Below are 22,953 nucleotides of genomic sequence, written 5' to 3' on the forward strand. Positions count from 1 at the left end.
CTGCAGCTGGCACCCCCAGGTCATCTTGAACCAGAAAGGGATTCGGATGCCTCCCATAATTGAGATAAAAAAGGGAATAACCTGTAGAGGCACTTTTAGCGTTATTACATGCAAATTCAGCCATCCACAACTGATCAGCCCACTCTCCTCCCTGATCCATAAGAAACATCCTCAGGTATTGTTCTAATTCCTGATTTTGGCGCTCAGTTTGGCCATCCATCTCCGGATGATAGCTAGTAGAATACCTAGCCTCCACTCCTAACCCATGGAGGAATGCCTTCCAAAAATGGGAAACAAACTGAGCCCCCCTATCCGATATGACAATCTTGGGAACTCCATGTAACCTCACAATATATTCTCCAAACAGTCGGGCCAAATCTTTTGCAGAGGGAAGTCCCGACAGAGGAATAAAATGACACATCTTAGAGAAAGTGTCCACAAAGACTAGAATAGTGTTAAACCCTTTACTATTAGGCAACTCTACTATAAGATCCATGGTTACTGTATGCCAGGGACAGGTAGGAGTTGGCAAGGGTTGCAACATACCCTGTGGGGCTTGTCGTGTAGACTTACTTCGGGCACATAAATCACAAGACAGGACATACTGTTTGACAGAGGAAGACAACCCAGGCCACCAAAAATAACGCTGAACTAAATCCTAGGTTTTCATAACACCCTTATGACCAGCTAATGGTTGATCATGGCACATCCTCAGAGCCTTCTCCTGTAAAGACAAAGTTGGAAGATACAAGGCTTCTTTATGGTATGGTAATTGCTGATGACATTTGCGTTCAGCGTCTTGAGCTACCCAAGTCTGAATTTCTTCTGTAGTCAAACTTTTCCTCACTTCCTCTTGGATACTATCCAAAGTGATGGTACAGATAACTTGAGTCTCAGGGATAATAGGTTGAATCTCCACAGCATGCTGTGTCTCCACTGTATCAATGCGCAACAACGCATCTGCCTTTCCATTCTTGCTGCCTGGTCGATAAGTAATGACAAAATCAAAATCAGAAAAATAGAGAGACCAACGTAACTGTCGGGGAGTCAAAGTCTTTGCTGTCTTCAAAAATTGCAAGTTCTTATGATCAGTGAACACTGTGACTTTATGACGAGCCCCCAGAAGATAATGTCTCCAATCTTCAAAGGCATCTTTGACTGCCAGAAGTTCTTTTTTAGCAATTGTGTAATTAATTTCAGCAGAATTCAATTTTCGTGAACGGAAGGCAACGGGGTGCAATTGCCCTGTCTCAGGATGTCTCTGTGATGGAACCCCTCCGATGGCTTGGTCGGAAGCATCGGCTTCTACAAAGAAAGGTTCAGCAGGATCCGCATGATGTAAAAGAGGTGAAGACGTGAAACTCTTCTTCAAGATAGAGAAGGCACTCTCAGCTTCAGATGACCACTGAAATTTCACTCCCTTCTTGAGTAACCTTGTAATGGGCACAATCAACTGTGAAAAACCGGATATAAAACGGCGGTAAAAGTTGGCGAATCCCAGAAACCTCTGAATTTCTTTCACATCCTTTGGCGATGGCCAACTCTCAACTGCTCGTACTTTTCCAGGATCCATCATTACTCCTTGCGGAGACAACACAAAGCCCAGAAATTCCACTCGATTAGTGCTGAAAACACATTTCTCTAATTTCACAAATAGATGATAAGTCTGCAACCGCCCCAACACAGTCTTCACATGTTCCGGATGCTCTTGAGGATTCTTAGAAAAGATCAAAATGTCATATAAATAGATGACAGCAATCTTGTCAATCAAGTCTCCCATGATGTCGTTGATAAAATGCTGGAACACGGCAGGCGCATTACAAAGACCGAAAGGCATCACGCAGTATTCGAACAAACCGAACTTAGTTCGAAAGGCCGTCTTCCACTCGTGGCCCTCCTTCATCCTGACCAGATGATATGCTCCACGCAAATCCAACTTGGTGAAGATTTGTGCATCTTTAATTTGATCAAGTAAAACCGAAATCAAAGGTAAGGGATATCGATTCTTGACTGTGGCTCGATTCAAGGCTCGATAGTCTATGCAGGTTCTTAGAGTTCCTTCTTTTTTAGGAATGAAAAACAACGGGGATGACACTGGGGACTGGGAAGGTCTGATGAATCCATTTGCCAAATAACGGTCTAAGTATTCCTTCAAATATTGGTTCTCTTTTTCCGTTAGCACATAAATCCTACTGCAGGGAAGGACCGCCCTAGGTTCCAAATCGATAGCACAGTCATATGAGTGATGCGGAGGTAATATCTCCGCTTCCTGTTCACTAAAGACTTCCTTGAACTCTTGGTATTCCTCTGGAATTTCCATTGCAGTAATCACACTGATCGATTGCCCTCCATGCGAAAGCAATTGGGACTGAGTCGGAACAGAACTTGGCAAATCCTTACCATAACAGTGTTCCTGACAAAAAACAGATTGCATCTTAACAGTTCGGTTCTCCCAGTCAATAGTTGGATTGTGTAAGGTGAGCCACGGCAATCCTAAAATCAGTTGAAACTGTGGCGCATCAATTAAGTTAAATTGCACCTGTTCATGATGACCATCAGCCTGAAAAAGCTCCACTGGTTCTGTGTGACTAGTGATGGGGCCTGAAGACAGATTGGTCCCATCCACCGCTCTCACTGATTCGCTCTTAACCTTCCGGATAGCTTGTATGCCCATTCGTCTTGCGTACTTAATGTCACAAAAATTGCCCGTGGCTCCCGAATCCAACATAACAGCCACTCCGAAGATTTCTCTATCTCGAACCTTCAAGGTCAACTGCAAGATGAGATGAGGCATCAAGGTTTGCAAAGTGTTTAGGATTGAATGACTTTCTGGGATCGTCTTTTCCTCTTTCGCCATCAGAGCGACCCCCTCTACTGATGGTTCATGGCGTTTCCCTTCATCTGAATCTTGGGTCGTTTTGGACATTCTTTAACAAAATGCCCCGGCATTCCACAATACAAGCACAATCTTTTCACTCGTCTCTGCTCTTTCTCTTCCTTACTCAATGGACCCCGGACTTCTCCAATCTGCATAGGTTCCACGTCGGAGTGTGCACTAACACTCTTGGTTACTTCAGTCTTGATTCTATCAAAACGTGGGAAGCTCACCCGAAAATCTTTTTTCTTTTCGCCTTTCCTCTCCACACTCCGAAAATCCAATTCCAGTACTAGATCTACTAGCGCAGAAAGATCCGTTGGTCGATTGGGAATCTGTGCTAAAGAATCCTTTAACTCATCACGAAGTCCTCGATAAAACAAGGCTGCCCTCTTCTCTTCTGGCCATTGAGTTTCAACAATCAGTTTGTTAAATTGTGCCAAATAAGTAATTAGATCTCCAGACCCCTGTCGCAGCTCTAGCAATTCATTGTCAGTGGCCTGAGATATCCTCCTTCTATCAAAAATGCGGAGAAACTCTGCCTTGAAATTATCAAAATCATGTAAGAAGGGATCATCTCGTGTAACCAAGGGCATTGCCCAATTGGCAGCATCCCCTCCCAAATAAGACAAAACAAACGCCACTCTAGACTGAGCATCAGGAAACAGGGTAGGACGACACATAAAATGTAAGGAGCATTGGGTTAAAAATAACTGGGCCTTTTGAGGGTCTCCATGAAAACGCTCTGGGGCTGCCAAGGGAATTAAAGGAGAAACAGAATGAATGACTTGTGCGACTGTTCTAGGATCTGTCTCTGATGTCTCCTTACTAGTACTTGGGGAAGGACCCACTGGATCACTCATAGCCAACCCATCTACCTTCCGGGATAACAGCATGGTTTCCTGACGAGAAACTAATAACTCTTGTTTCAAAGTCTTATTTTCTTCCCTAACTGCCACTATATCTCTCTGAATCCCTACTAACATTTCTCCTAGAGATTTTAAATTAAACTCTTCGACCATTCTGCCTGGGCGAGTGAACCACTTGGGCACTTCAAACTGTCAGGTCCCAGATTCTTTCGCAGAGGCAGAATTGAGGCTTGCTCCCAACGCCCCCTCCTCAGTGACGTCGCTTGAACAAGCAACTGCACCAGAGACGGGGAAAAGGGAATTGGACAGAAAAGAGAGACACTCCGACAACAGCTGGCACCCACGTGTCCTTCTAACTTCGATTGGATCTTGAGCCTGCACTTGGGTTCCTAATGCACAAAGGAAAAGGAAGAATACATGCAACAACTCCTTGCTATAATTTCAGAATGACAATTCTAAATACCAATCTATCCTACCAGCTGTCTTCAGAGTCTTGCTTCTCTCTGTATGTGGTTGTGAGTAGTTACCATGAAGAGATTGATTTTTCTGGAAGAGAGAGTATCATACTTAGTAAACTCTAATTATGGAATAAACCTTATTCTACACTCTGAGAGACTTACGCTACCTTCTTCATTGGTGAGTTCTCTTGAAAATAGGTTGTGTTTATAATGTTCGGTAGATACAGTCTTGTACTCTTGATGATACGCGCAAAAAGGAACAAGGGAGGAAAAGGAGGTAGGAAAGATAAGGATAGCGCAAGGGGAGTTTCAGGTGCAACGAGTACTTTGAAGTTCACACACTAGATGGCTAGAAAAGTCTTACTTCAGCTTCAGATGCTTCAATGTTCGTTGTGGAAGTTTCCAACTACCTCACCTCAACCACTGGACTGACGGGAGATGAGTAGCTGTGGCTTCACCTTCACAGAACAAGTTTTCTTGACCTTTACGTAGGGAAACAGTTCTCCAAGAGTTTACTTCAGGATACGAACTCTGACTGAAGAATGCTACTTCCAACTGACTTGAATATTCCTGGAACGTTCTACTCACAACTGTTAAGTCGGTAGACTCGAACGAGTAGTTACTTTGGAATTCAGGAGTACTTGCACTCGCTCACTAGTTCTATTTATAATTCTACAGAAACGGTGTCTTAAACTACACCCATGAAATCTCTTACTAGAATCCTTACTTCATAACGTGAGCGCACTTGGATAAACGGCCACTCACGACAAAATCTATTTTGAAGTGCGCAGTGTACTGCGCGCCCGCTCCTCAACTCAACAGAAGACTAGAGCCGCACCACATCTTCAATTGCGGCAATAGCGGCGGCCATCTTGGAATTTCGGTCTAACAGAGATTGAACCAGAGATTAACCATCCTTGGCTTAACGATCACTCTGGATCTCTTCAAGACTGGGAAGGGCAGTGTTCCTTGCAAGGCACTAACAGTGGGACTCCTGACAGTACCCCTCTCAAAGACCGAGTCATCGGTCTTGGCTTGGATGGGAATTGGGAATGAAAACGTTTAACCAACTGAGGGGCATGCACATTGTCCGCTAATTCCCAAGATCTTTCCTCCGGACCATATCCCTTCCAATCAATCAGATAAAACAATCTGTTGGAACGAATCTTGGAGTCCAGAACTCCTTTAACCTCATACTCAGCATGTCCTTGAAGGAGAAGTGGTGGAGGAGGTTTTACGATTCTAACATGAGGGGAGGTTTTCTTCAATAGGGAGACATGAAAGACTGGGTGAATACTCATGTTAGGAGGAAGCCTTAATCTCACCGTAACAGGACCCAAGACCTTATCAATTACATATGGACCTACAAAGCGAGGCTGGAACTTCCTATTCCCTTTGAGACGCAAATGCTTTGTCGACAACCACCCCTTATCTCCTGCCTGATAAGCTGGCTTTCGATGTCGATCTGCTCCCTGCTTGTACTTTTCTTTGGCCTTAATCAAGTTCTCTTCTGCAGTCTTGTGAATATGGGACATGTCCTTCAACAACTCCCCTGCAGCTGGCACCCCCAGGTCATCTTGAACCAGAAAGGGATTCGGATGCCTCCCATAATTGAGATAAAAAAGGGAATAACCTGTAGAGGCACTTTTAGCGTTATTACATGCAAATTCAGCCATCCACAACTGATCAGCCCACTCTCCTCCCTGATCCATAAGAAACATCCTCAGGTATTGTTCTAATTCCTGATTTTGGCGCTCAGTTTGGCCATCCATCTCCGGATGATAGCTAGTAGAATACCTAGCCTCCACTCCTAACCCATGGAGAAATGCCTTCCAAAAATGGGAAACAAACTGAGCCCCCCTATCCGATATGACAATCTTGGGAACTCCATGTAACCTCACAATATATTCTCCAAACAGTCGGGCCAAATCTTTTGCAGAGGGAAGTCCCGACAGAGGAATAAAATGACACATCTTAGAGAAAGTGTCCACAAAGACTAGAATAGTGTTAAACCCTTTACTATTAGGCAACTCTACTATAAGATCCATGGTTACTGTATGCCAGGGACAGGCAGGAGTTGGCAAGGGTTGCAACATACCCTGTGGGGCTTGTCGTGTAGACTTACTTCGGGCACATAAATCACAAGACAGGACATACTGTTTGACAGAGGAAGACAACCCAGGCCACCAAAAATAACGCTGAACTAAATCCAAGGTTTTCATAACACCCTTATGACCAGCTAATGGTTGATCATGGCACATCCTCAGAGCCTTCTCCTGTAAAGACAAGGTTGGAAGATACAAGGCTTCTTGATGGTATGGTAATTGCTGATGACATTTGCGTTCAGCGTCTTGAGCTACCCAAGTCTGAATTTCTTCTGTAGTCAAACTTTTCCTCACTTCCTCTTGGATACTATCCAAAGTGATGGTACAGATAACTTGAGTCTCAGGGATAATGGGTTGAATCTCCACAGCATGCTGTGTCTCCACTGTATCAATGCGCGACAACGCATCTGCCTTTCCATTCTTGCTGCCTGGTCGATAAGTAATGACAAATCAAAATCAGAAAAATAGAGAGACCAACGTAACTGTCGGGGAGTCAAAGTCTTTGCTGTCTTCAAAAATTGCAAGTTCTTATGATCAGTGAACACTGTGACTTTATGACGAGCCCCCAGAAGATAATGTCTCCAATCTTCAAAGGCATCTTTGACTGCCAGAAGTTATTTTTCAGCAATTGTGTAATTAATTTCAGCAGAATTCAATTTTCGTGAACGGAAGGCAACGGGGTGCAATTGCCCTGTCTCAGGATGTCTCTGTGATAGAACCCCTCCGATAGCTTGGTCGGAAGCATCGGCTTCTACAAAGAAAGGTTCAGCAGGATCCGCATGACGTAAAAGAGGTGCAGACGTGAAACTCTTCTTCAAGATAGAGAAGGCACTCTCAGCTTCAGATGACCACTGAAATTTCACTCCCTTCTTGAGTAACCTTGTAATGGGCACAATCAACTGTGAAAAACCGGATATAAAACGGCGGTAAAAGTTGGCGAATCCCAGAAACCTCTAAATTTCTTTCACATCCTTTGGCGATGGCCAACTCTCAACTGCTCGTACTTTTCCAGGATCCATCATTACTCCTTGCGGAGACAACACAAAGCCCAGAAATTCCACTCGATTAGTGCTGAATACACATTTCTCTAATTTCACAAATAGATGATAAGTCTGCAACCGCCCCAACACAGTCTTCACATGTTCCGGATGCTCTTGAGGATTCTTAGAAAAGATCAAAATTTCATCTAAATAGATGACAGCAATCTTGTCAATCAAGTCTCCCATGATGTCGTTGATAAAATGCTGGAACACGGCAGGCGCATTACAAAGACCGAAAGGCATCACGCAGTATTCAAACAAACCGAACTTAGTTCGAAAGGCCGTCTTCCACTCGTGGCCCTCCTTCATCCTGACCAGATGATATGCTCCACGCAAATCCAACTTGGTGAAGATTTGTGCATCTTTAATTTGATCAAGTAAAACCGAAATCAAAGGTAAGGGATATCGATTCTTGACTGTGGCTCGATTCAAGGCTCGATAGTCTATGCAGGTTCTTAGAGTTCCTTCTTTTTTAGGAATGAAAAACAACGGGGATGACACTGGGGACTGGGAAGGTCTGATGAATCCATTTGCCAAATAACGGTCTAAGTATTCCTTCAAATATTGGTTGTCTTTTTCCGTTAGCGCATAAATCCTACTGCAGGGAAGGACCGCCCCAGGTTCCAAATCGATAGCACAGTCATACGAGCGATGCGGAGGTAATATCTCTGCTTCCTGTTCACTAAAGACTTCCTTGAACTCTTGGTATTCCTCTGGAATTTCCATTGCAGTAATCACACTGATCGATTGCCCTCCATGCGAAAGCAATTGGGACTGAGTCGGAACAGAACTTGGCAAATCCTTACCATAACAGTGTTCCTGACAAAAAACAGATTGCATCTTAACAGTTCGGTTCTCCCAGTCAATAGTTGGATTGTGTAAGGTGAGCCACGGCAATCCTAAAATCAGTTGAAACTGTGGCGCATCAATTAAGTTAAATTGCACCTGTTCATGATGACCATCAGCCTGAAAAAGCTCCACTGGTTCTGTGTGACTAGTGATGGGGCCTGAAGACAGATTGGTCCCATCCACCGCTCTCACTGATTCGCTCTTAACCTTCCGGATAGCTTGTATGCCCATTCGTCTTGCGTACTTAATGTCACAAAAATTGCCCTTGGCTCCCGAATCCAACATAACAGCCACTCCGAAGATTTCTCTCTCTCGAACCTTCAAGGTCAACTGCAAGATGAGATGAGGCATCAAGGTTTGCAAAGTGTTTAGGATTGAATGACTTTCTGGGATCGTCTTATCCTCTTTCGTCATCAGAGCGACCCCCTCTACTGATGGTTCATGGCGTTTCCCTTCATCTGAATCTTGGGTCGTTTTGGACATTCTTTAACAAAATGCCCCGGCATTCCACAATACAAGCACAATCTTTTCACTCGTCTCTGCTCTTTCTCTTCCTTACTCAATGGACCCCGGACTGCTCCAATCTGCATAGGTTCCACGTCGGAGTGCGCACTAACACTCTTGGTTACTTCAGTCTTGATTCTATCAAAACGTGGGAAGCTCACCCGAAAATCTTTTTTCTTTTCGCCTTTCCTCTCCACACTCCGAAAATCCAATTCCAGTACTAGATCTACTAGCGCAGAAAGATCCGTTGGTCGATTGGGAATCTGTGCTAAAGAATCCTTTAACTCATCACGAAGTCCTCGATAAAACAAGGCTGCCCTCTTCTCTTCTGGCCATTGAGTTTCAACAATCAGTTTGTTAAATTGTGCCAAATAAGTAATTAGATCTCCAGACCCCTGTCGCAGCTCTAGCAATTCATTGTCAGTGGCCTGAGATATCCTCCTTCTATCAAAAATGCGGAGAAACTCTGCCTTGAAATTATCAAAATCATGTAAGAAGGGATCATCTCGTGTAACCAAGGGCATTGCCCAATTGGCAGCATCCCCTCCCAAATATGACAAAACAAACGCCACTCTAGACTGAGCATCAGGAAACAGGGTAGGACGACACATAAAATGTAAGGAGCATTGGGTTAAAAATAACTGGGCCTTTTGAGGGTCTCCATGAAAACGCTCTGGGGCTGCCAAGGGAATTAAAGGAGAAACAGAATGAATGACTTGTGCGACTGTTCTAGGATCTGTCTCTGATGTCTCCTTACTAGTACTTGGGGAAGGACCCACTGGATCACTCATAGCCAACCCATCTACCTTCCGGGATAACAGCATGGTTTCCTGACGAGAAACTAATAACTCTTGTTTCAAAGTCTTATTTTCTTCCCTAACTGCCACTATATCTCTCTGAATCCCTACTAACATTTCTCCTAGAGATTTTAAATTAAACTCTTCGACCATTCTGCCTGGGCGAGTGAACCACTTGGGCACTTCAAACTGTCAGGTCCCAGATTCTTTCGCAGAGGCAGAATTGAGGCTTGCTCCCAACGCCCCCTCCCCAGTGACGTCGCTTGAACAAGCAACTGCACCAGAGACGGGGAAAGGGGAATTGGACAGAAAAGAGAGACACTCCGACAACAGCTGGCACCCACGTGTCCTTCTAACTTCGATTGGATCTTGAGCCTGCACTTGGGTTCCTAATGCACAAAGGAAAAGGAAGAATACATGCAACAACTCCTTGCTATAATTTCAGAATGACAATTCTAAATACCAATCTATCCTACCAGCTGTCTTCAGAGTCTTGCTTCTCTCTGTATGTGGTTGTGAGTAGTTACCATGAAGAGATTGATTTTTCTGGAAGAGAGAGTATCATACTTAGTAAACTCTAATTATGGAATAAACCTTATTCTACACTCTGAGAGACTTACGCTACCTTCTTCATTGGTGAGTTCTCTTGAAAATAGGTTGTGTTTATAATGTTCGGTAGATACAGTCTTGTACTCTTGATGATACGCGCAAAAAGGAACAAGGGAGGAAAAGGAGGTAGGAAAGATAAGGATTGCGCAAGGGGAGTTTCAGGTGCAACGAGTACTTTGAAGTTCACACACTAGATGGCTAGAAAAGTCTTACTTCAGCTTCAGATGCTTCAATGTTCGTTGTGGAAGTTTCCAACTACCTCACCTCAACCACTGGACTGAAGGGAGATGAGTAGCTGCGGCTTCACCTTCACAGAACAAGTTTTCTTGACCTTTACGTAGGGAAACAGTTCTCCAAGAGTTTACTTCAGGATACGAACTCTGACTGAAGAATGCTACTTCCAACTGACTTGAATATTCCTGGAACGTTCTACTCACAACTTTTAAGTCGGTAGACTCGAACGAGTAGTTACTTTGGAATTCAGGAGTACTTGCACTCGCTCACTAGTTCTATTTATAATTCTACAGAAACGGTGTCTTAAACTACACCCATGAAATCTCTTACTAGAATCCTTACTTCATAACGTGAGCGCACTTGGATAAACAGCCACTCACGACAAAATCTATTTTGAAGTGCGCAGTGTACTGCGCGCCCGCTCCTCAACTCAACAGAAGACTAGAGCCGCACCACATCTTCAATTGCGGCAATAGCGGCGGCCATCTTGGAATTTCGGTCTAACAGAGATTGAACCAGAGATTAACCATCCTTGGCTTAACGATCACTCTGGATCTCTTCAAGACTGGGAAGGGCAGTGTTCCTTGCAAGGCACTAACAGTGTGACTCCTGACATCGAGAAGCTGATGCACTTGCAAATGTGCACGGTGTTCAGGGGTACCGGTTCCACGGTACTCACGAGGGCTGCAGGCCTCTGCTTTGCTAGGGACTCAGGGCGACCTTGGAGAAGTCTGGAAGTCCACCTCCTGGGCTGCAATTACTTCGGAGTCCGTCGGGATCTTCGGAGATGCAGACCGGTCAGATGCGTTTTTGATGCTTGCCAAGCAGGTGAGTAACTCCTTTACTCCAAGGGAGATTCTTCAGTCATCTAGTAGTGTAGATCGTCAAAGTTCCAGGATATCTGTAGCAGAGATTCATCCAGGTGTAATTTAAAGTCCTGCAGTCCGGGGTTCCTTTATTAGGAAGGGGTTGGACTAACTCTGGGGACCCACCTATGGGAGGGTTTTGAAAGAGGGGTGGCTGCACCCATTTTCTTTGTCCAGTTCCGCGCCAGATCAGGGGCTGGTAGCCCCTGCAACCAGTTTGAACTGGGCTATGCACAGGGACATCAAATGTGCCCACAGTGCAGACTTCAAAGCACTCTCAGAGTGCACCCACACAGCCCCAATACACTAAAGTCTGTCTGGGAGGCAGTTACACCTCCCTGTGACAGGAAACTTATTGTCCAGGCCTCCCCTGCTGGAGTTTCCTCCAGCACCAGGAGGCCACACTCGTGTCTGTGGCTGTAACATCCATTTTGTGATGCCAGGGCTCTTTTAAACTGGTACCGGGTATACCAGTGTGTACATGTCTCTCCCTCTAGAAGGGTGGAATTCTACCTCCGCCGCCAGGACTGCCGGGGGGGGGGGGGGGTAGGATTCCAAAGTGTTTGACACCAAACACGACATGTTTTGGTGCAGCCATTCCAAAGTTAGCGTTTTTCGTGTGTTTATAATGCATTTAAGAGTATATGGTCTGGCTGCATCACAGAACAGCCACAGAGAATGGATTCTGAAGGCTGCAGAGGGGCCCTGCTAATGCATGGGCACACTCTCACACAAAACCCAGCACCCTGTCTTCAGGAATGGGTTTATATGTGTAGTGATTTAAGGTAGATATAGGTAGCCTATATCTAAGTAAGAGGTGCATGCACAACCTTACCCAGGCTGCAGTAGCAGTCCTGTTGTGTCATTTTGGAAGGCTTCCCAGAGGTGGCATAATACATGCTGCAGTCCCTGGTAGGCCTCTGGGGTACCTATGCCCTAGGTACCTAAGGTACCGTACTAGGGACTGATAAGGGGACCCCAGTAACCAAAGTGGTGTTGTGAATCTATCTAGGACCCTAATCAAGATATCCCCGATTCATGCCCTTATATGGTTATAACAAAACATATCCTTATAAAGGCATAGGAATCATGTCCATATCTAGTCATAGCCCATGCAGTCCAAATACGGCAAGGCTACTCCCTTAGACTCCTAGAAAGTACAACGCGTTCTTTAAACAAACCAAGCATCCAGCAGCCCGGGAAATCCCCCTGCTTTTGTTTTGATTTGCACAAGAACTCCTGGAGTCCAGAAAGAACTGTTAGTTCTTAGTGACGTCTTATGTCCAACCTTACGTCAAACTCGGCACCTTTCAGGTATAAATATACCAACAGTTGCCTTAAGCAAACACACGGTGGTTTGGAGCAGAGCGGCTATCTACTTGCCCGAAGCCCAGCTGATGCGAGTGCCGAAGGAAGCCGACCCTCCCGTTTGACGCACCGAGAGAGACGCTGTCTTTTCTCCTGCCGAGAAATCCAGCCAGGTGTTTCCAGTCACCCTTGTGGGTTGCTGGGAGATCGAGTCTTGAGAGAGAGATACAAGACCTCCTACATTCTATTACCAAGGTACGGAGCTGACTAAACCCTTAAGAGAATTCTTGATTCAGATTCTTGGCAAAAAACCAACTTAACTTAAACTGCAACTTAACTTACTCCTTCCCATGTATTAGGCTTAGGTCAGGTACACCGAGGTAGGTGTATCTTAGAAGCACCAGTTGAGTTCGTTAGTCAATGTTTTTATGTATGTATATATTTTATCCGTTTTAAAGTATCATATGGCTAAGAAACCATATCAATGCTTTTACAGTATTATTTCATAATACTCCTTTTACTGTACGCACTTTACTTTATGATAAGTATTGCAATTGTGGCAACTCATTTCTTTTGCATGAGAAAGAAGACTGCTCAATAAATAACACCTTTTATTGAAAACGCCCGTCTCTCTATTTCTGTGCACTCCTGGTGAAATTAAGCATGCACGTTTGACTGAGTGAAATAACTGTCTATTGTTTTCACACAACTCTAGAGATATACTCTATATTCTGAGGGAGAAAAGTTGTCATGTTTATGCGGTTGTCAGAAACTAATCCCTTCTTGTCTAAATCAGGAAAGTTAACTCCTTCTTGAACATTCGAGAAAGTTTCTAGTGACCTCTGAGCTAGCTGGCAAAACTAATTAAGTCTAACATAGTCAGTAGAGACCTAGATGACCTCAGTCCTACGTCTAAACTGCTGTTTATGTTATTCCAATGCGCAGAGCCTATTGGGAATATAGGAACTACACTACAGTGGAGTGTACCTAAAGTACTTGGAATCATTTTAGAATAGAAAGCAGATAGGCTGGGGCCCTGAATAGCAGGATCCCAGCCAAACTAAGTCACAAACCATCAAAACACCAAGAAAAAAGTGGGGGCAACCATGTGGTCAGATTCCACCTTCCTACACATAGGAAAAGCATGTTTTGACTTGCCTCTAACGTTGGCATTGTGTGACCAATCTGCATGAAATTTTCCCAAAAAAGTATCACATTAGGTTCTTGGTGTAATGAAATGTTTGAGGGATGATCCGTGCAGTGGGGACCGAGAAATAAGGTGCGTTTGTGTTATCTTCACGGTCCTCGGGATCAGAGTGATGCTCAAAAAGGTCCACCTCTTGATCTAACCAAGCCCAGATTGCTATAATAGCCGTCGTCAAGGGAAGGATCAAGTGAGGGAAGGGAAGGAAGGGAACAGCAGGGAGAGAGACCTGAAACGACAAGCAAAGAATCATATAGTCCCTCCTTTATAAGACAATGTGCTACTTTCACTATGATCCATAAACTATACCTGTAAAGAAAAGTATGCTACCAAATGTAGAAGATAAGACTCTTCAATGTATTCTATATGTCAAGAGGATGTGGTCTTGGCTTATCTCCAACTGTAATACACAAAAGGAAATGACTATAACACCCTCATGAATTCTGTGAGCGTTTCATGATTAAAGTCAATAAACAAGGGTGCAATTCATACCCCACAAGGAATCCCAAAGCCTTGTATAAATCATGGAGAACTATTAGGGAAGTCCCTGCCAATCCCCTTTGACTGTAGGTAGACACAATAACTGATTATGAGGCAGTGTTGTATCAAACACATATAATGCATAGGGTTACGTCACCCATAAACTAAACGAACCAGTACAGTACCTTAAACAGAGGTTCACTGATAACGTGGGAGTTTTAGACACAGCTGCAACCCGAACTGCTAAACAGAATTAAACCAAATGTGGCAGAAAGATAGATCTTGGTCCTGAAACAGTGCTTTTTGTAACATGGTGTAGACCTGTTCAGTAGTTTGGGAGTTGTTAAAGAAAGAAGATTCATGTATGCCTAGAGATGTGGATCCACATGCCAACAGCAATGTTGTGATTGGCTGACTACAACCCGAGATAAAAGTTGCAGCCTCCATTTTGTGAATTGGGACACGGTTCCAGGGGGGGGATAAAGTAGAAATAGGATATGAATGTTCAGGATAGAGGTAACCTGACCACATGGAACTGATGGAGGGGTCTGTGAGGGACCCCTCAAAGGGAATACATTGTTAGAAAACGTATTTTCTGTACATTTGAGGATCCATGTGTCCACTGCGATGCTCAGCATGGCCCCCTGTGTGAATCGGTGACGGATCCGCGGATACAGACCCAAATTAAAAACACATACATCCACTCACAGACCCACTCACACACCCACACAACCACTCACACACCCTGTCATATATAGGGTGCAAGTGGCAGAGAACAGTGTGAAATGCCGTTCGTGTTGATCTTCCTGCTGCTCAAGTAGAAATTGTACCCAAGCGCTAACTCATGCTCGCCAACTTAACGTTGGTAAGCACGAATGAGGAAAAATCTCAGCTGCCCTACACGGAGCAGAGTTTTCTGCACTCTGCAAGCTCTGCGAATGCAGAACACTCCAAAAACTCTGAACGGAATGAAGTTCACCATCCCCAGGCCTAGTCATATATTCATACACCCACTCACACACCTATAAAATCACTAAAATATCCACTCAGAGACCCAGAGAACCACCCACAGACCCGCTCACAGATGTACTCACATACTCATACAGCCACTAACACCCACACAGCGACCCAGAAATCCGCTCACGTACCCACTGTTGGAAATGGCCCTTTCTACGTTTCTTTCCTTCAACTTTTTGCTTTTCTCCTGCCAAGTTTTCCGCTGATCTGGATGCTAGCCTTAGGACTTTGAGCGCATTTGAGAATTCCATTCAGTGTCAAAACGCGGTGTTCATCATATACATAATTGGCTGATTCCAGTTAGCTGTAAGTCCCTTGTCAAGGGGTAAAACATATACCCAAGGCATGTATCTCGAATGCTCCTCTGTGTGCCTGCAGCACGGGTTATGCATCCACGGTGGTACTTCATAAATTGTGCCACAGGTTTGCCTTTGTGGGCCTGTGTGCACAGGGTTACTGTTACTCTGGTTGACATTTAAAAATCTATGTGCCAAGGTTCTGCATGTCCCTTACTATACCAGCGTTTTCCCTGGGAACAGGTTGCGGTGTTGGGAAGATGTAAGGCATGTGCCTGTGTGTTGTATGCAAGGGTCGTGAATGGCACCTCTTGAATTGTTTGGTACGATGCAGCTTGCTTTTCAGATTGGATTAGCATGGGGAATGTAGAGAAAGGCTATTGAGCAGTATTTCCTGTGGGCAGAGTAGTAGCAGTATGATGTTTGATATCAATGAGTTTGTAAAGTTAAATCCTCTCTGACAGTGTGAGTGGATCCAACATTACGTGCATGGAAATGTTACTTTTGGGAAAGTGGGCCTTTCGATGCTCATAGCTCTCTGTGCCTGAGGCTGTCAGCCTGTCTCCAATTCACATCTGGGTGCTAGGGGGAAAGCTACATGTGTGCATTCTTGATTGAAGGCCATAAACTAGGGTCTCATGAGAAACTGTGGACCTCTGACTCCAAGGGACCTTTCTGGGATGGTTACATGGAGGTGGAATTGGCACCTGCATTCCAAGGAGCAGAGTCTTGGCCCCACTAAAGATACTGATCTAAGCTCCCGTAGTAGGATGGCAGACAGGAAATAATTTAGAGAGCCTGTGCATCTCAAAGGTGACCTCTTGAACTAAATGGATATTCAAAGGCCATTGTGGGAATAACTACTTGGGCTCTGGCCTCAGCAGTTAGAGACGATTTTGGAACCACACAACGCTGGTGCGCCGCTGGTATATCAGCACGAGGAAGCCATAGGGAGTGACTGCAACCAGATTTTCCACAGACTTGTGGTGGCCTGGGTCTTGTCGGTGTTCCAGGAAGGGGACGATCACTTGGTGGATTTTGCCTGGACATTACTGGCCTGCAGCTAAGTGACAACTGTTGTGGCCCAGGTCCAAATGTACTCTCTAAGGACCGGTCAGCTGGCCTCCTGTCCATGAGATTCCAGGAATACAAAGGATCTCACAGTTTCCAGGAGATCATAAGGGCTTCACCGAGTGTAGTGGAAACAGGTAGAAGTGATCATTGGTTGGGAGATGGACCGTCCTGATGTACACCATCATGACGCTGTGCAGTAGAGTGTGATCATAAAGATCGGCAGCCACCTGAGGTGCCAAGATGAGAGGAGTTTGAGGAGCGCAGAGAAAGCTTGTAGAGTTCAAGGGACCCGTGCTCGCACCCAAGGGGACCTATGCTAGCTTGCGCTCCAGAGTGTGTAGTGTTCGAGGGGTGTGGGGGAGCCTAAGCTGGGAGCTGAGACTGTCTTTCACCTCCAGATCAGGAGGACGACAGTGCCTGATATTGTGGCCTCTGTCTGAGGTTGTTGACTCCCGCTCCCTGGACCCAGGCCACAAGGTACTTTGTTGCGAAGAACATCATGACAAAGCCTGAGGGATTTTGTGTGCCTTGTGGCACCTGCCTGTGTATCCCGTTTTCTTTTCAGTGTGTGGAATATAAAGATAATTGTTTTATACATACAGTGTGGAGTCTTTTTGTGGCATGTGCAGTGTGTTGTGAGGGTGGTGTTGTGCCAATACTTTACATTTGGTCCCTGATGATAAGGCCTGACTGCTCGGTGCCAAACTACCTAAGGGGGCGCACAGGTTGTCGGACATGTGTCTAGTACTCATCCTACCTAGAGCAGTGGATTCTGATTGGCTTCCCTGCCAGTCAGAAACAGATGGGTCTAACACCCACTCAGACATCGATACAGCCACTCACACACCCAGTAAGATACCCAGAGAACCACTCATATATCACTCACAGTCCCCCACAGGCACTCACACACTCACACACCCACTCACACCCTCACAAATATGGTGCTGGGCTCTGAACATGGGGTCCCTGTGGCAGAAAATCAGCCTGGGGGCACGTGCCCCATCCCCTAGAATAAGTTGCCAGGCCCCGGGGATGGGATCTGTGCACCACTCCCCCTACAAAATGTGCCAGGCCCCTAGGGATGGGACCCCTGGGGCCAAAAGCAGCCTCGGGAGGGGGCCTGTGGGGTGGCTGCCTTTGGAGGGTTGGCTACAGGACTTGACCACAGGCCAAGCCTTGTGGCCAACCCCCCACTGTGCATGGCCAAAGCCCATGTACAGTGTGGGGTTGGCTGTATGTGTGGGACTTAGCCACGACCAGGCCCTGCAATCAACCTCCCACCATGCACAGCCGAAGGCAGCGGTTGGATTAACATAAAAAACAAATGTTACTTGGGGTGTTATAGTTAGGAAATAGCATTAAAAACCATAGAAATTCATTGCAAAAATCAAAGGTTACAGGGATGGTATAGTTAGGAAATAGGATTTTAAAAAACTTAGAAATTCACTAGGAAACCAAAGGTTATGGTTAGGTTCAGATTTGACACACATAAACCTATAGACATTCAGCAGTTATAGTAATAGTTATGTCGAGAAACTTTAACTTGTGCCCTAAGGTAACTATGATGGAAACCAGAACTTGAAAAGAGCAGCTACATAGTTCATTTATTATAGATCTTGTACATGATGCCAGAGGTTTTAGCGATTATGTACTTACTTATAGGCAGCCAATGAAGTTGCTTTAGGTGGGTAGCCACTGGATAGACCTAGCATTTTTTGTCTTTTCCAACTAATTGATTGCTTTAAGAGGTAACCCCAGAGAAGCAGAGTTGGCACAGACAAGGCACAATTGAACAAAAGCATTGGTCATTTTTAATTTATGTCAAAAACAAGGGAAGGGAAAAATCTATCTTAGGAGACGTATTTCACATAACTAGGACTGGGTGACCCTAGAAATCTGAAGCTCTAGGTTGAGGTGCATGTCTAACCGGAAGCCAAGGTCGCATATAGAGGTGACAGGTTGGGGACATTCCCCTGGCGGGGTAGGCAATAAGGTATTGTCCCAATTGCCAACAGGGAGAATTTCAGATTTAGAGGGATTGATTTTTGCAATTGCTTTGAATAAGACATCCTTTAGATTATGTCAAATGTCTAATTCTACAATATTTACTGTAAATTTCTTTCAAGAATATTTTTCCTAAATTACTTGCCAGCATGGTGTAATGGCTTTTCTTGTTGACAGGAAATGTTTGATGTCATTTTGGATGAAAATCAGCTAGAGGATGCCTGCGAACATTTAGCAGAATACCTTGACGCCTACTGGCGTGCAACACATACTACGAGCAGCACACCAATGACTCCTCTTCTTGGAAGAAATTTGGGATCTACTGCACTTTCACCATACCCTACTGCAATCTCTGGATTACAGGTATGATTAATTGTGCCTTGCCAGTTTCTGTTGTGTTTATGCACATAGGTTTTAGACCACCAGAGTCTGCGGAGCACTTGTGAAAAGCTGATTAGGGTAAGGTCGGCAGAGCTCACCCATTTCCAACCACCTCTAAAAGGAGTTATTGCTAAATCTGAGGTCCTAACCTAAGGCCTTCAGCTTAGTTAATAACTGCCTTGCACATGGCCTCATAGTGCTCATAAATGACATCCTGTGATCATGTTGGCTGTCTCTGGCATAATAGTGGCTCATCCTTGCTGTGAAACTATCCAGGGCCTAACGGTGGTCAAACTTACCATATTGAATACATTCCTGGCAATATTCAGATTATTCTCAGCAGAAAAATTGCCCAATCTGGCATATTGTTGGTGATATGCGAGTTATTCTTGACAAAATAGCCAATACTTGCCATTGTTCCCAACGTTCTAGCTATCTCATCTTTCTCATATTTCAGGCATTGTTGGTAACAGTATGGGTATGCCGGGCATATAGTGACCTATCTGTGGCATAAATAATAGTGCACCTTCTTGATGACATTCTAGTTGTCCAAGGCATTTTAGTGGCTCATCCCTGACTTCTTTGTGATGACCTTCTGGGTATCCCTGGCAGACCAACGACACATGCTAGCTGTATTGTGTTGCAGGCTGTTCTCCGCTGATAGTCATATCTCTGACTCCCTCTCCCAACAAGTGCATTACTTACTCATCCAACATTCTGCCTGGCCACTTATTAAAATGTTTGTGATATTTTCCTATCAGACAAGCTTGGGAATTTTTGTTGTTCTTCCAATCCATGACCCATGCTCATACCTACAGTGCTCTTCTCAGACTTTTGATAGAATCGATAACACTTATTGTGATCCAAGAATTGACACTCCGTAGGGTTTAATTCTACTCGAAAAAACGCTGGCATGTATGGTCTTGTCTACAAGGTTATTTTACACTGTGATCTTGCACCGGTTTTACAGGAGCACAAGACTTTTATCAGGCCTTCACAAGTGTCCCTTGAACATAACCGTCCAGATATCTATTTTTTTTTCAACCTTATTATCTCAAAAAATACTGACTGGATTTATACCAAATCACAAAAAGCACAATCTGAGGACGAAGCCCTTCTTTGAAATCTATGTAAAATGAAGGGGGATTTGGCATTTTGAAACACCCCTTTTTTCTTGGCCCCCGCTGGGGAAATCACCCTGAAACTTTTCATGCACAAATTAGGCAAAAAAGAGCACTTTCTTAAACTGTTTGGTGGAGAGTCATCAAACGGTGCCAAAGTTATTAGCAACACAAAAAACACAATCCCCTTGGAAAAACTGATCTAACATGTGCTTCTGACTGAATTAGAGACTTTACTTGCCGGTTCAAGCTCAAGAGATTTATCAAGCTATGGGAACCGTTTTACCTTTCAACTAGATGTGATACGACATTCTTTTGTTGAGGAAATTTGTATTGATTTGGTTGTTTTATTGCGTAAGTTCACCTCTTTATGATACGCTTTCTGAAATATAATCTATTTGCCCTGACAAAGTCATTGGCCGAAGAGCCAGACAAAACACGTGTTGGCAAAATCTGTTGGCTATTTGTAATGCTGAAGAACATCTTGTGATTTGTACCCGGTGATTGGATTGAATTGTGAAGTAATACATTTGGAAAATATATGAACTGGAAAATAAAGAAGACACGGAAAACTTTATAATTTAAAAAAGACTGTCATTGATATGGACATTTGTACTTACTAGCGTTGCTCAGGTTGAGAAGTTGTGTTTGTGCTTTAGGATAGACAATTGTCTGTCTGTTGTTACAACCTTTGGTAGTGGTTGTATCTCTACCTTAGAGCATATGCTAACTAGATATATAAAGAGAAGAGATAATTGTACACTATTTTGCGCATTATTCCCTACTACCAAGTTTTTGTGAAGATTTTATAACTACCCAGTGGCAACCACTACTGGGTAATGTATATTTATATATAAAAAACAGTGGTCATACTTAGGTTAGACTTGTTTTTTGTTTTGCTAATAATTTTTTGTCATTTTTAATAAATCTGCACGAAGTTTTCCGAAAAAGAAAAGTTCATCCACCTCAGCTCCTACCCAGAAAGGTTCTGAGTGTTCCATAAAGTGGCCAACAGGGATTCAAAATTATATAATCTATTTAATTCTCCAAGGAATTATATGCTTCAGAAAATTACTTGTCTTGTAAAAAAAATACACTTGTGCCTTTTGGTGCCACGCAGTGAGGTGATAAATTATGGCAGGGTTCTCATTATATCAGACCTCTGATAATGTTAGGGTTCATATTATATCAGGGTTTGGATCTAGCAATGTCCTCATTTGGCAGCCTTTCTGCAAGCCTACATACCCAGTGTGGAGGTGGGAAAGAAGTGATGGTTTCATGCATGGGATTCAAGTTGAAAATAGTTTTTTCATATTTTATTTGGAAACAATCACCAATCTTGTTTTCAGACTTCTGTATGTATTTATTTGTATTCAGTGAACATCATACGTGGCCTCAGATTGTTCAATTTTGCAAACATGTGTACACAATTTTATACTGGAACTGCTGCCAGTAATGGAAACTGAGCTCACAGCTCACTACATTTCCTTACAGTTCTCACCCTAACATTGCCTTAATGAATCATATATAGAAACTAAACATCAACCGTAGTTGTCCAAACAACATGCCCTTGCTGTCTAGCAATGGGAATTTCACACCCCTCGGCCAATAAAAAGGTGGTGTCCCAAAATGTAGATTTCCTACATTAATTGCCATAGTAGGTTTTGCTCTCTTATACAGAAAAAACAGCTTAGCCAAATCATACAAAAAATTGGCAGAAAGTAAGAAATTTACTCAGAGTGTTTTTCATTATTTGGTATAAATCTGTTCAACGTTTTCAAGAAATGTGAGTTTAAGCAGCTGCTTGGGGTGGTCATGAAGGGGTTAAAAGGTAGGTATATCTGACAAAAAATCTATAAATAGGACCCTTTGATTGGCCGAAGCTATTTGGGTACCAAGGGACTGGTACTTGTCCTGCAGCACTGAAAGATGTGATTGGCAGGCTCCATTATAGTACTCTGGGACTCTATTCCTGTATCTTGAATGTGTTTAACAAAAGTGTTATATAGTGACACCCTGTACACCCGGCACATGTGAGGGGGTTGGTCTCACAAGAATCCTTCAGGGGCCAAAAGCTAAAAAAAAGAATATTTGGCGTCGCCTCCCAAGCTTTTTAATCTTGATACCCCGGTACAAAGCAAGGTACCATGGGAGAAGCGTGCACGGCACAGCAGTACAATGTAGGTTAAAGCTTGAGCTTGGTACCCTAAAAAAAAGTTTAGAAAATAAATTAAATGTGAGTCGAGTATCGTGGAGGGTTGGGTGTCCATGGAAAGTTGGACGTAGGGCCTGGCCAGTGCACATTGAGCAGTTGGCCACTTACAAGGGGTTGGCAGCCTGAAGGGGATTTTCTGTCTGCCGGGGGTTGGTATCTTAACTAACAAAAAGAAGGAGTACCACCTGAAAAGATGCTCACAGAGCGATTTCGGCGGGATGATTCAATTCCAGAAAGAAGAGAGTCCTTCTTTGGCTTTTAATAACCCCTCACTCACCGACCTGGTCGGTGACATGCTTCATCATCGGGGCCACCTCGATGGCCGAGTGCCATCAAGGTGTGCTACAACACCTGAAATACAGTGGAGCTGGTATGTGAGTGATGAGTGTAGAAAAGGAAAGATACCTAACCCAGGGGACCAGGAGTATTGTTCCGTCCACTTCGGTGAATAAAATCCCTTCACTCTCTCCTTTTGTTTATATTATATGCCGGGGAATGGTCACAGGGCTTGGACAAAGGCCAAGCCCTGCAGTTGACTGCATGCTGTGCACAGCAGGGGTTAAGCCACTCTCCGTGAAGTTGGCTGCCTCTGGACAGACTCTGTGACCAACCCTCTGCTGCGCATGGCCGAAGTACAGTAGGGGGGA

At 44.2% G+C, this 22,953-nt stretch overlaps 1 protein-coding gene across 1 annotated transcript in view; it reads left to right on the forward strand.

Moving 5' to 3' along the window:
- CACNB4 (calcium voltage-gated channel auxiliary subunit beta 4) overlaps positions 1 to 22,953 on the forward strand; it is a 769,275-nt gene that overhangs the window by 720,233 nt on the left and 26,089 nt on the right. Inside the window, exon 12 of the mRNA XM_078681745.1 lies at positions 18,767 to 18,952. Coding sequence (XP_078537871.1) covers positions 18,767 to 18,952 — 186 coding nt within the window. The remainder of the gene's footprint in view (positions 1 to 18,766; positions 18,953 to 22,953) is intronic.

Source organism: Lissotriton helveticus, chromosome 3_1 (assembly GCF_964261635.1).
Source record: "Lissotriton helveticus chromosome 3_1, aLisHel1.1, whole genome shotgun sequence".
Lineage (NCBI taxonomy): Eukaryota > Metazoa > Chordata > Amphibia > Caudata > Salamandridae > Lissotriton > Lissotriton helveticus.